This window comes from Physella acuta, unplaced genomic scaffold (genome assembly GCF_028476545.2).
Source record: "Physella acuta isolate Inbredline_101_S28 unplaced genomic scaffold, ASM2847654v3 ptg000310l, whole genome shotgun sequence".
Classification (NCBI taxonomy): Eukaryota; Metazoa; Mollusca; class Gastropoda; family Physidae; genus Physella; species Physella acuta.
The window spans coordinates 164,997-177,500 of NW_026731829.1; the positions used below are offsets into that span (position 1 = coordinate 164,997).

The window sequence follows — 12,504 nt, forward strand, 5'->3', positions numbered from 1 at the left end:
GTCAGAATCTTGAGTCACCAAATCAAAAGCCACTGAGAAGGTCAAGCAGGACAATCAAAGTCCCAAATAAGTTAGACCTATGATTTTAAAGGTCAAAAGGACTTTGACATTATTGTTTTGTATTTTAATTATGTTGTAACATATTGTGCATTGTTTGTAAGGATGTAATCTACCATAATGTTCATGTTGCAATATAATTGGTGATTTTAGGATACTATCAATTGTTCTATTGAGAGATGTGTTATTGTGTTCTAAGGGTAAAGGGATGTAATAGATTGAGATAATTGTGAGGTCAAGGGAACTCACTCTTCTTGTATTAGTTATATTTATAATACTGTTATCTTGAGTGATGTCCCTTACATGTGTCTCTCGTCATTTCCGTCCTCTCTGTGGTACCGTCATGTAGTTAGACCCAATAAACGTTTTATATACAACCACATGCTTCTATCGTCAATCTATTATAATTTGCATGGGGCCCACAATGTCTACTGCGACTTTAGTAAATGGTGTTGTGATGATATCCATTCTACCTAATTCAGCCTTACCTGCTCGACCCGGGTATCTAGCTCTCTGGCAGACATCACAAGTTTTACAATGCATTTTAATAGCTTTGTCTGCTCCGGGCCAGGAATACTGAGAATACACCCGCGCCCTCGTTCTTCTGATGGACATGTGGCCTGCCAAGGGTCCAGAATGTGCATTTGACATAACTAATAACCTCATGTTTTCTGGGACAATTAACTGTTCCTTGACAAGTCCGGCTCGCTTATTCTCGTATGACTTGAATAGCAATCCCCTTTTCACTGTGAATGAGATGCATCCACCTTTTGTCAATGACACCTCTTTCGTATTAGCTTTGTTCCAAAATGTCTTCAGCGTTTCGTCCTTCTCTTGATCCCTTCTGAACGTGTCAGAGTCTACATGTTGGAGCCCTGTGCCGACAATCGTGTTAACCTGTATAACGGGTTCTACACTCCCCTTATGAGCCATGGATCTGGTCACCGCATTGGCTTCAAATGATCCCGTGCTGCCCACATTACCTACAATCAAGTCTGCAACTGGGTTGTCAAATAGTGCCGCAACAAATGTGCCTCTAAGGTAGCTTGTTTCTACATCTACGAAGGCCGTAGGGTATTGGCGCGTTTGACCGTCTATTAGCCTCAGTGTTATGCAGTCTGGCAACTGTCTTGTCTTCTCGACTAAGCTAGCCCTACAACCAATTATGCTACAGCCGGTGTCTCTAAGCACAGAGGCTGTTTTCCCATTTAGCTTACCAACCTCTAAGTTAATTTTCCCCAAAGACCTTTTGAATAGATCTGATCTATCTATGGTTCCAAAGGAGCTCGACCGGTACGGAATTGTGGGGGATGTTGCGCTCCGAAGGTTTTCACAGGTCCCACAGTATTTTTGATTTTCCGTTGTAGATGTTGTCCCGGCTAGTCAAGCCTGATCGGGATATACCTGGCTTTTGGAAGGGTACCATATGTCTGGCTTAGGGGTGGGACAGACCCTCGCGATGTTTCCAGTTCCTCCGCACGTGTAGCACGTGATCTCCCTCATGCCGTGTGGTCTAGAATGGCGCCCAGGTGATCGGGGTGCCGTATTTTGCCGGAGTACCTTCTCTGCTGTCGAACTTGCAGCGACGTATGGGGTGGTATGGGTCGCTGGCCTCGTCACTCTAACATTCTGGGTGTTCTTATAGTTGTCAATAACTTTAAGATTATCTTCCACACTTACCTTGGCGGCGTCATTCAGCCTCCCCAACAGGTCACGTGTGACGACTGATTTTATGCGATCAACAATCAGGAGGTTCACCAAGTCCTCAAACGTTTCCTTTGTCTCCGACTGCCGGACCCACGCTCTCAACGCGGCTTCTGTGTTGACTGCGAAGCTTCTCATATCGTCGTGTGTTGGTACCAGCTGGTGGAATCTGACCCTATACTTTTCCTCGTTGAAACCTGCGTGCGTGAATAACTTTACCTTTACTGACTCGAAGTCATGATGCAAGTTCAATCCCGTCTCAACGAGGAAAGTCTTCAGTTGTCCACTCATCTTGTCCGTCAGAAGGAGCGACCAGTCCTTGGGGTCAATGCCTTGTCTCTTTGCTTGACTCTCAAAATGCCTCACATACGCACCCAGGTCTTCGTCCACCGTCATCGCCGCCACGTCCCTCAAGCGGGGTACAGGGTTACATACCTTTGCTACAACCTCGACCTTCGCATCTTCCACCCTCCTCAACTCTTCCTTTACCCACTCCGCCAAGCTGTCATCGGTCAGCCCGATTAGCTGTCCCTCCTCCTTCATGTCACTTATTAGCTGTCTTCTGGCACTCCTGGTAGTAGCCATGCTAAACGGACGGGCCCCCAAATGTTGGGTTCTAGAATCTAGGGGTATATAAATAACAGACAAATACGACGTATACAACAATAACACTAACACTCTATAATAACAATAATAATAAGATATTTAATAATATATACAGTACTAAAATAATAAAAGGATCAAAAAGGGGTCTACAACATAAATACAATACTCAACACCACGTTCCACGTTCCACGTCCACAGCCACACTACAACTAACTGATTCACACACTGGCGCACCCTCTGACACCCGTCAACTGACACACCTGACGTGAACACCTCTCGCTCCATGTAACTACATTCAACCAAGGGCTACAACCATAGTAAAGGGGGGGGGGGGGTACCTGTCACTCAAGCACACAACACACACACACAGCAGGGGACATGTAAGGGACACAACAGGGAGACACGCTAACATTACGGCATGGGCACCGCATCAATAGATGGCTCGGTTTAATTATCGAATGTCAAGTGCCACAATGTCAATTTTGTAGGGTAATTTCTAAAATGACTAAAGGCACAATAGAGCTCACAGGAAAGCCCGGGGTGCCAAATCGCACAATGCCGGGGCGCAATTATACGCCCTTATTCCCCTTATTCAAAATAGTTGCCGAGTATAATACCACATCTTATTCATAGCATATCGCACTCTCTTGAATGAAAGTAGACGCCATAGTGCTCACGGGTGAGCCCGGGCATCCAAATTACACACTGTTGGGACGCCTGATTCGAAATAGTCAACGATTATTGTTGCCTATCTTGTCTTTCGTGTATACCATTTTTTTTAAACGAACATAGGCATCATAGTTCTCACAGGAGAGCCCACGGCGCTTCGGGTCACGAAATGTCTTGGTCGCTGGCGGCTACGTCTGTTGCAGTTTTACCGCTGAATATAGCAGTACCCCTTACCCGCTATGCACGATGCCCAATTAAAGGATACTATGTATTATCAGTGTATTGATAAAAATCGTACGCTCCATGAGAATTTTTTTTCGAAGAAACTTTGTCGAGAGAATACTATATATACAGAGAAATCGCACCCTCCCGAAGCGTCGCTCTTCTTTAATTAAAACAGATTTTTTTAGCAGACATCCCCAGGCGTGTTCTAATCAACTAAGATTAAATTATCTTTTATGTTATAATCGATACAAACACAAATTTTATATTAGAAACAGCAGTTCGAAAAAAAGAACTGGAAGTTCAATATAAACATAATTATCTCAGGTAAGTATGCCATAAAGTTTAGATTGACATCCTATTTAAAATTTAGACTCGAGATACTTGAACTTATTTAGACACTCTTAAAATACCGTAAAAATACACGGTTGTCCCATGGCCAGACATAACCGCAAAAGTCCTTTGTATGAATTAAAACAATTATCGTTTTATATAAGACAGAGTTTATTTATAGTATCATCAAACATTTCTCTCTCATGTGTTTTTTCCTTGACCCCGCTTAGAATCGCAACCAGTAATTAAGTCACACCAGGCTGCATGGTCATAAATCCATATTACAAGTTGAAAGATAACACATACACATAACAATGACAGATGTGCACGATAGTGGGATGTGGGGGAGGGGGGGGTTAAATATAAGGGGAAATAGCTTCACAAGTAATTGCTGCCTTTTAGCTTGGTTTTGGTTGTAAATAGTCTATGGAAGCAAAGGCAGAAAGAAAAGCAGGCTAAAATCGAAGTGTAGCAAGTTGTCTTAGGGGTCATCCATAAATGACGTCACGCTTTTTTGACGATTGTTACCCCCCCCCCTCCCCTCCGTCACACACCGTCACAAAAAGCCAGACCCCGCCCCCTAAAATTACGTCACAACGCAGCCTACAACCCACTCAAAATTGCAGTTGAATATTTTTTAAACATCGACATTTTTCCAAAATCTTTTCTGAACCCTGTCAAAATTGAGTATTTTAATCAATTCCAATTACAATTTATTAAAACAGTTTTCTAAAACGCGAAAAAACGTCTACAATCCGTTTTCTAACATTGCTTTTTTATAATGCTAAAGTGTGACGTCGCACCATCTAAATCCCCCCTTATCACACACCGTCACAAAATTACAGAGTTCCCCTCCCCCCTACGAGTGTGACGTCATTTATGGACGACCCCTTAATACTTAATTTTGATGAGGAAACTACTCTCTATATTACTATTATGAAATTTTATATATATATATATATATATATATATATATATATATATATATATATATATATATATATATATATATATATATATATATATATATATGACCAGTCTGTTTAATATGACCAACATCCTAATATTGCCTAGTTCAGCCCACACGTTTTACATATGCCTCACCCATTTATTTATTTTTGCATTTTATTGAGTCAAGTTATTCCATACACCTCAGGTTTGTCTCATTAACGGCACACTTACGCGTTGCCCCCGCCCCCCCCCCCCCAATCCACATCCCCCCACCCCCTCACAACACATATACACTCTTGTTTCATGCAACAAATTACAGTTTTTAGATCTATGAAATTAAAAACAATAAAATGAACATTGTGGCTAATGAACAATAAACATTCCCTAAATTTAAATTTAGATATAATATCAAATCCTTATTTATATTACTAATAGACACAGAAACTGACAAAAATAGATTAGAAAGAAACGCCTATGTTTAACCTAATCGAGTCATGAGATATCAATGCAGTATGAATGCAGGTGTGTTTGCTAACCAATCAGACCTAAACACGTGAAGGAGTTCATTTATATCTGTGGGTGATAATTGTTCAACACTCCCTCAAACAGGTATAGTAATTTTTCTTTATATTATGCTGTGCTCGTTGATATTCAATTCTAATGCGTAGTAGGCCTACTATCCAGGTGTTGGTAAAACAATTGTTCAGTGGAAAAGAAGAACACAGTACGTCTTAGTTTTACACTACGTGGTAAATATTTTAATTTGTGTCTTTTAGCCTAACAGTTTGTTCTAATTTGTCAGGAGAAAATATTTTTTCCCTGAAAAAAAAATAACAGAAGTTCATTTGAGGAAACAAACAATTTCTAGATTTAAAATGTAGACCTATATCTAGATGGGTGCTACAGTGTGGTTAAATAAGTTCCCTTTTCGGACATGACACTCCATGTGGCAAGTAAATTAGCATTCATCTGTTTATGTGACCTCTGCATTTCAAGCGATTGTGTGATCAGCGCTCTACCCAGACGCCTTTTCTTTACATTAGAACTGGGTGGACTATGAAGAATGGTCTACTGATTTGAACCTGCATTTGAACTCAAGACTTACAGGTTAGCTGTACGTACTCACTCTATTGCAAGACCACGCCGTTCTAGTGTGACTTAATATCGACACTCAAAATATTTTGTTGAGTTTTAAAAAAATGTTTTTGATATATTCCAGAAAATGGATATCCTTAAGTTCACCTTGTATTTACTGCAACTTCTTCTGACAAGTGTGAAACAGAATGTTGCAGGGGAAAATATCTCCAGCAGTTATCCAGAATCTTTTCATACTCGTCAGAGTTCTTCGGGCAACACATTGGTATTATTTTTGTTGTGACAGGCATAATAGTAAATACACACGAAAGTTTAAATCTGGAAAATACTGATATTAATGTACTTTACACATAGGGTTCTAGTAAAATGCGTATAAGGGGGGGGGGGGGGCTGCGTGTTAAGGGTCATTGTGAGGTCAGATTAGAATAGGATAGAATAGTTTAGAACTAAAAGAGAATGCGTGTGTGAGTAGAGTTCACCCTACTGTGTAGTGACCTCGGTGTGTTTATGTATTGTTATCCCAAGGTCAAATGCGGGTATAAAAGCGTGGCGTGAGTGAACGATTGTGGGGAGGTCAGCGGGTTAGTTTAAAGCTATTAATGTTGGGGTGGTTGGGGGGGGGGGGGGGAGTTACATCATCTAAACGTTGAAAGTTATGCCTGAAGAAAAATGTTTTGTTAATAATCGTAATAACTTAAATGTAAATCAAATCTTGAGTAGGGGGAGGCTGACACCAAATTGTATATTTTTCTACAGAAACAATGATGTTTGCAATTGAATTAATAACTGTTAGAGTCCCTAATTGGTTTTTCTTGGTGGATTAATATAATAATAGCAATGATATTTATGTATGTGCATTTCTACGTTTGTGTGTGTGTGTGAGAGAGAGAGAAACCAATCTAACAATAGCTGCACATTTGATAGTGCGTAAATAATTAAGTCTTGTGTCGATGTTGTTACTTTTCTTTTCCTTACTGATTTATGATATGATTAATGTTTTTCTTCTATTCTATTAAAATTTGTGTAATATATGGCTAAAATCAGTTCGTATATTTTCACGGATTTATGTTAATATCATAAATATTTTCAATATGTAATAAGTTAAATGAAAACATTTTGTTTTTTAATTACTATTTAAAAGGGCGAGTTACAAAATAACACAACTTTTGTTATTTAAGAGACAAAAGTGAATAATAGACACCATAAGCAAACAAGCAAGGAATTGATAAACTGAACTGGTTGGCTGGCCAGATTAATAAATGTTGACGCTTTTGTCGCTATTAAAATGGTTACCAAACGTTTTGAAACAATTAATTCACACCTTGAATCTTTTTGACCTTTATAGTTTGTATATAGTATGTTATGGGTTATGTTAAATTATAATAATTTGATTACAAACAAGCGGATTCAAACGTTATAAAATAGTATTTGGTCGCTATGTTGGTCGTTTTCCTATAAAAAGAGGACGAAGTTCAGTCAAAACATGGTTGCTTGAAAAAAAATATATACCTTTAGAAAAAAGATATATTCGAACACAAATACACATGTGTGTACACATACTTACCATATACATCTGTGTGTGTGTGTGTGTGTTACGGTCAAAGCCCGAAGTCGGCCAAAGCATGGATTGGCCGCCCAAATATATAAGATTAGATGTTGTTAATTATATTTATCTTTCGATGGGCGGAGGGGGGGGGGGGGGATGGTGGTTTAGGTGACACCATTAGGTACGGCACCTTTGACACCCGACCTAGATACACTACTGATTCTAGCTTTACCTCTTCACCGGACTCCGTTTTAGGAAGCGCTCTCTTTAGTTAAGCTCTAACTTTTCCTTCCAATTTCTTCTATGGGAAAGCTCAGACTGGCGTACATTTCCATTAATGGGTTCGCATCGAAAGGATATTCATTTTTGTCATTTTCAAGGCGAGCCCGATGAATTTGAGGTTTATTTCTTTAAAATCTCTATGTATTGGCTATTGCTTTGTTGTTTTTCACAGTTCGCTGTTTGACAAATTTTTTTCTGACCATCTTAAGGCCGAGACATCTATTTGTTAACGAATGTAGTCTGTTGTTATTTTACTTGGTAAACCATAAAGCAGTTACGGTCTAAACATTTGTGTTGGAGATTCTTAATCTTGAGTGACTGTTCTGTGCAGATCTGTGCAGATCTCTTTCATGCGTAGTGAGTTAAATGCGCATATGGCCTTGATTATGTGGTTTTTTATGTCCCCGTCTGTTTCCCTTTTTTGTCTCACTTCTTAATACGTGAGTTTATTTATCGTATGTCTTCTTCTTGTAGTAGTATTGGCATGTCCTGTGTGATGGGAGGGAATGTATACGCTGCTATTTGAATCTATATGATGACTACTCCTATAAATAATTCTCAAACTATAACATGTGATGAGGACGAGAACACTCTTATTTTCCGACGACACTAAGATAACGATATCAACAACTTCATTCTTAAAATAGAATTAACTAATACTACACATATAAACAAGTCCTTTTCCTACAATGGCAAACCCCCAACTGTCTTCACTGCTGCGTCCTACGTCATCGGTAACATTGTCGCGTTACGCTCACGTCACACTCACATTACAAAAATTTTATTCAACACACGCACATACTCTCGAACCAAATCGTCTACCGTCAAGTTTACACCCAACTCTGATGGGTACCTAACCAACGTTAGGGAAAGTAAGGGCGGCTGGGCATAGTGATAACCACACTATCTGTTCATATGCCGAGGTCAACGAAACAAGTTAAATCTACTACACTTGCCCTATAGACCGAAATGTTTGGAAATGGAACTTTACTTTACGCTATGACATCCTGGTAAATATAATATACACAGATAAAGGTATTCAAACACATGCAGTGGTTCCTCGAGATAAGAGTTTAATTCGTTCCGTGACATTTCGCGTTAGTCAAAGCAATTTTGAAAATAGTTGAGATACCATTATTTCAATTCAACAATCCTAATGTCTACCTAGTTGTTGCTACGTTTTTACTTTCTCGGATACGAAATATAGAGGAAAAATTGTAATCGTGCAAAATGTAGAAATTGAGATTTTGATAACTCTTCGTTTTGCACGCCCATGAATCGAAAAAACAATTTAATTTACACGTTTCTGTGTGTTTCTATGTGTCTATGTAACTGTGTGTGTCTCTCCTTCTCTTTAACTGTCTCTGTGGCTCTTTATATGGCTGTCAGTGTCCATCTGTGTGGGTGTCTGTGTGCATTTATGCCAAAAACATGGAGCCGATCTGTGGCTTATAAAAAACCATTCTTTTCTTAGTCCAGAAGAACATCCTACACCTATAACATGCTTCCACAATCCATAGAACGGACAAGGTACACTATAACAGGCTTCATCCCTTTAACTTCTGTAAGGTAAGTCATAAACAAAAGCTTTAAATCTGTGGATTAAAAACACTTATCTACAGATAACAAAACACACGGTAAGTGTACTTACAAACACACTTAAATACGCATTAACGTATGTTTTTATGTACGTATAAGTATGCAAGTATAAATAGATACTTCGTTTTTACGTGTGTTATGTAGGCTATGCAGTAAGAAGAATTCGGTATCATGGTCGTATAAGTAAAAAAATGATTAAATAAAAATACAATTAAAGGCGTGGTCTCTTTCAGTGGCTAAGGCAGTGGGTAGTTAGGTTAGGTTTGCCTGTCGTCTCTCCTGGGACATAAGCCACTGGCAAGAGCTATCCAGGCGCCTCTGTCCTGGGCTAGTCTTTCCAACTGTCCCCAGGTGTGTCCAGTCTTCTTATTATTTCTTATTTAACGTCTCCATGTCTTCCTTGGTCAGCTTCTCCTCATTCTGCTCTGTGGATTCCAGATGAAGGCATGTCTTTTTATGCTGGATACAGGCTTCCTTAGTGTGTGGCCAATCCATTTCCATTGTCTCTGGAGGATCTCTACTTCAGCTGGTACTTGATTTGTCTATTGCCATAGAATGTTCTGCCCATCTCTTCCTCTGTCCTTCCGCACCAGGTATTATCATTTCATCTTTGGTCTTCACTGGCGTCTTTGGCTTACTGCAGGCCTAATTTCCAGATATCTTATTAATTGTATTGTACATAGTAGAAATTAAAAGAAGGGAGTCAGTTTGAGGCACAATTTTACTTAGTGAAGTAGATAGGAGTGAAAATGTAAGAGATTTCTAAATATTTTAAACTGGTGAACGCGCAAAGTCAAACAGATTGGGCACTCGCAATTAGTTTTATCTATATTCCGTAAAATGAGCATATTTACAATGAATTATTTTTCGTATTGAAATATACTTGTTACAAGTTTGAAATAACGTATATATTTTTTATTTGGCTAAAGCAATAGAGCGCTAGACTAATAAATTAAAATGTTGATCTAGTAATTTGAGATCTTAAAAAACTTACCTAAAACAAATTTAATAATATGCAATTGGGGAGCATTCAAGTATTACAAAAACACGAGAGAGATGGGGGGGGGGGGGGTTGATTTTCCAAACTAATCGACCTTGCTTACAGACCAGGTGAGACGGTTCTAAAATATTGATATTTTGGTGAACTTTGTAAACGAATGCCAGTTATTTAGTTTAGCAAGTAAGCAGTAAAGACTAGGTTTAACAGAGGTGTGTGGGGTTACTAAGGTATTGGTTTGCATATCATTGTCGTTTTCAAAGTTACAATTGTGTCGTTGGTGGTATACAAGTTGTATGCGTGTTTTTTTTTAAAAATAACTAACATGCACTAACTTATGTTTATTTTACCAACGCCCAGGTTTGCTATTGAATTGTGTCCGGAATCCAATTGTTTTCCAATCATAGGATTTCAGTTCAGTGTCCGTATGAATACAAATCTTGTGGTAAGGACTCATAAGACTGATGGTAAATGGGCCAATGAAGAAACATATGGAGGTATGCCCTTCAGAAGAAATGCCAATTTTAATGTAACAATGGAAAATACTGTACCACAATATAAGGTTGGTATGCACACTTTTTTCTGGGCGAATTATTTTAACACTATCTTACTTCCGTATTTAAAAAAAAATGATTCGATTTTTTTTTAAATTCACAGGTGTATGTTAATGGTTTGTATTTCTGCGACTACAAGTATTTTTATCCTGGTCCCAGAATTGGGTTCATTAAAGTTCATGGTGATGTTCAACTAAAAAGAATATCTGTCAGTGTAAGTTGATTTATTCATACGATTATCTTTTTTAACATGTGGGCAATAAACTACGGAATGCATCATGTGTTTAATTATGAATAAAAAAAAGTGACGTATTATATTATAGGCTAGCAGTTAACTATTTTTCTTTATATGCCATTAATGTTGATAATTAGGTTGAGCTTAACTTTTAAAGGGTGAGGGTTAGAGTGAGGTTTTGGTTCATGCTTAGGTTCAGATTCTCCCTCCAGCATCCAAAATATTTTTAGAAAACTTTCATCATTATTAATTTAAAACGACATATTGCTGGACAGGAATGGTGTTAGAGTTAGCGTTATGTATACTGATAGGCTTAGCAAGAGAGGTTTAAGATAGGTTAGGATAGTTTCATAGGTTATGATAAGATAAGAGATTGGGTTTGGCTAAAGAATGGGGTTCGTTATAGGTTTGCGGTATATAACTGAGAACTGCTGGTTGTTAGTTATTAATTCGATAGTGTACTAACAACATATACCAGTGAGGCCCGGGTTATGGGACTTTGTACAGTTTTCACTTTAAAAAAATACACGCATGAGAAATTTTCAGTTAGCGTTAGTAACCAACACATTTAACAACTAAAGATCTAAAACCACCCAATTTTGGTGAAATAGGTCTAGCGATCCGCATTGTAAAAAACAAAACTATGAGACAATTATAATTTTATACTGTCATTGAAACTTCATCAGACATTGACTTTCGCATTCCGGGTAACCGGAAAATGTAATATCAAATACATATATTGTCCATGTATAAACCGCTTTTGACAAACGCCAGACGTTTTGTCCACTAAGCTATACTACTTTCACTACAATACACTAAACAACGTAACGAGATTTGACTTTGTTTCTAGAATGGCCATCGTGATTTAAGATTACGAAGAAGCATTCAACCAGGTGACTGGATTCGATTTCAATTTAATCGGAACGAAATGAATGTGCGGTATGTAACTATTTTTCAAGAGTTTTAATACAAAATAACCAGGGCTACTAGGTGTCGGATCTGCAGCTCAATCTACCGACATGGGATAAAGCTATGTATAACGCTGATGTTTTCTTCATGTCGGATGTAACTCTGCTAGAGGTTTCTATAGTGTAGGTCAGGGCTCTCCAAACTACGGCCCGCGGGCCGGATGCGGCCCGTGATGTCCTCTCATCCGGCCCGCGGAGACCCTTTTGTCCACGGAAAACCCGTTTGTTTGTGATGGCGGAGGAACTTTGCCCAGAAAAATCAAAGACATTTCTGGAAGAAACTGACCCCCGAACTGAAATTTGATAGTTAATGCGGCCCTCGGACTGAAAAGTTTGGAGACCCCTGGTGTAGGTGGATGGCATGTCTGCGTGTTACAAGGTGCTGGCAGATTTGTTTCAATGGATTTTTCAACTTTTGCAGTATCAATTCAATAATTAAAACCTATCGTTCCTTTATCTGTTGATGAGTGCCGGTGTTTATCCAATATTATCAAGTTACTATGGGACCGTGTAGTCAGATTTTAGAGTAAACGACTGCTACCCAGAAAGTCTAAAATTTGAATAATTCCTCTAAGGTGAATGTCCATGAGCACACCCAGCTCCGATGGGTACCTTACTCAAATTATGGAGTTCTATCCGGCTACCTAATTTTATTTAGCTCAACCACCACCCTTTCCTGTTAGCTA

At 38.7% G+C, this 12,504-nt stretch overlaps 2 protein-coding genes across 2 annotated transcripts in view; one reads left to right on the forward strand and one right to left on the reverse strand.

The window, feature by feature from the left end:
* Positions 1-450: 450 nt before the first annotated feature.
* LOC131940167 (uncharacterized) lies at positions 451-2,346 on the reverse strand. The gene is made up of 2 exons (XM_059298791.1): positions 1,481-2,346; positions 451-1,210 (listed from the first exon to the last, which is right to left on the reverse strand). Exons 1-2 carry the CDS (start codon positions 2,344-2,346, stop codon positions 451-453), a joined length of 1,626 nt encoding a protein of 541 aa, XP_059154774.1.
* A 2,881-nt stretch (positions 2,347-5,227) lies between these two features.
* The window catches only part of LOC131940162 (uncharacterized), an 8,230-nt gene continuing 953 nt past the window's right edge, over positions 5,228-12,504 (forward strand). Inside the window, exons 1-6 of the mRNA XM_059298786.1 lie at positions 5,228-5,291; positions 5,762-5,902; positions 8,940-9,034; positions 10,422-10,623; positions 10,719-10,829; positions 11,701-11,789. Coding sequence (XP_059154769.1) covers positions 5,765-5,902; positions 8,940-9,034; positions 10,422-10,623; positions 10,719-10,829; positions 11,701-11,789 — 635 coding nt within the window. The 5' untranslated portion in view covers positions 5,228-5,291; positions 5,762-5,764. The remainder of the gene's footprint in view (positions 5,292-5,761; positions 5,903-8,939; positions 9,035-10,421; positions 10,624-10,718; positions 10,830-11,700; positions 11,790-12,504) is intronic.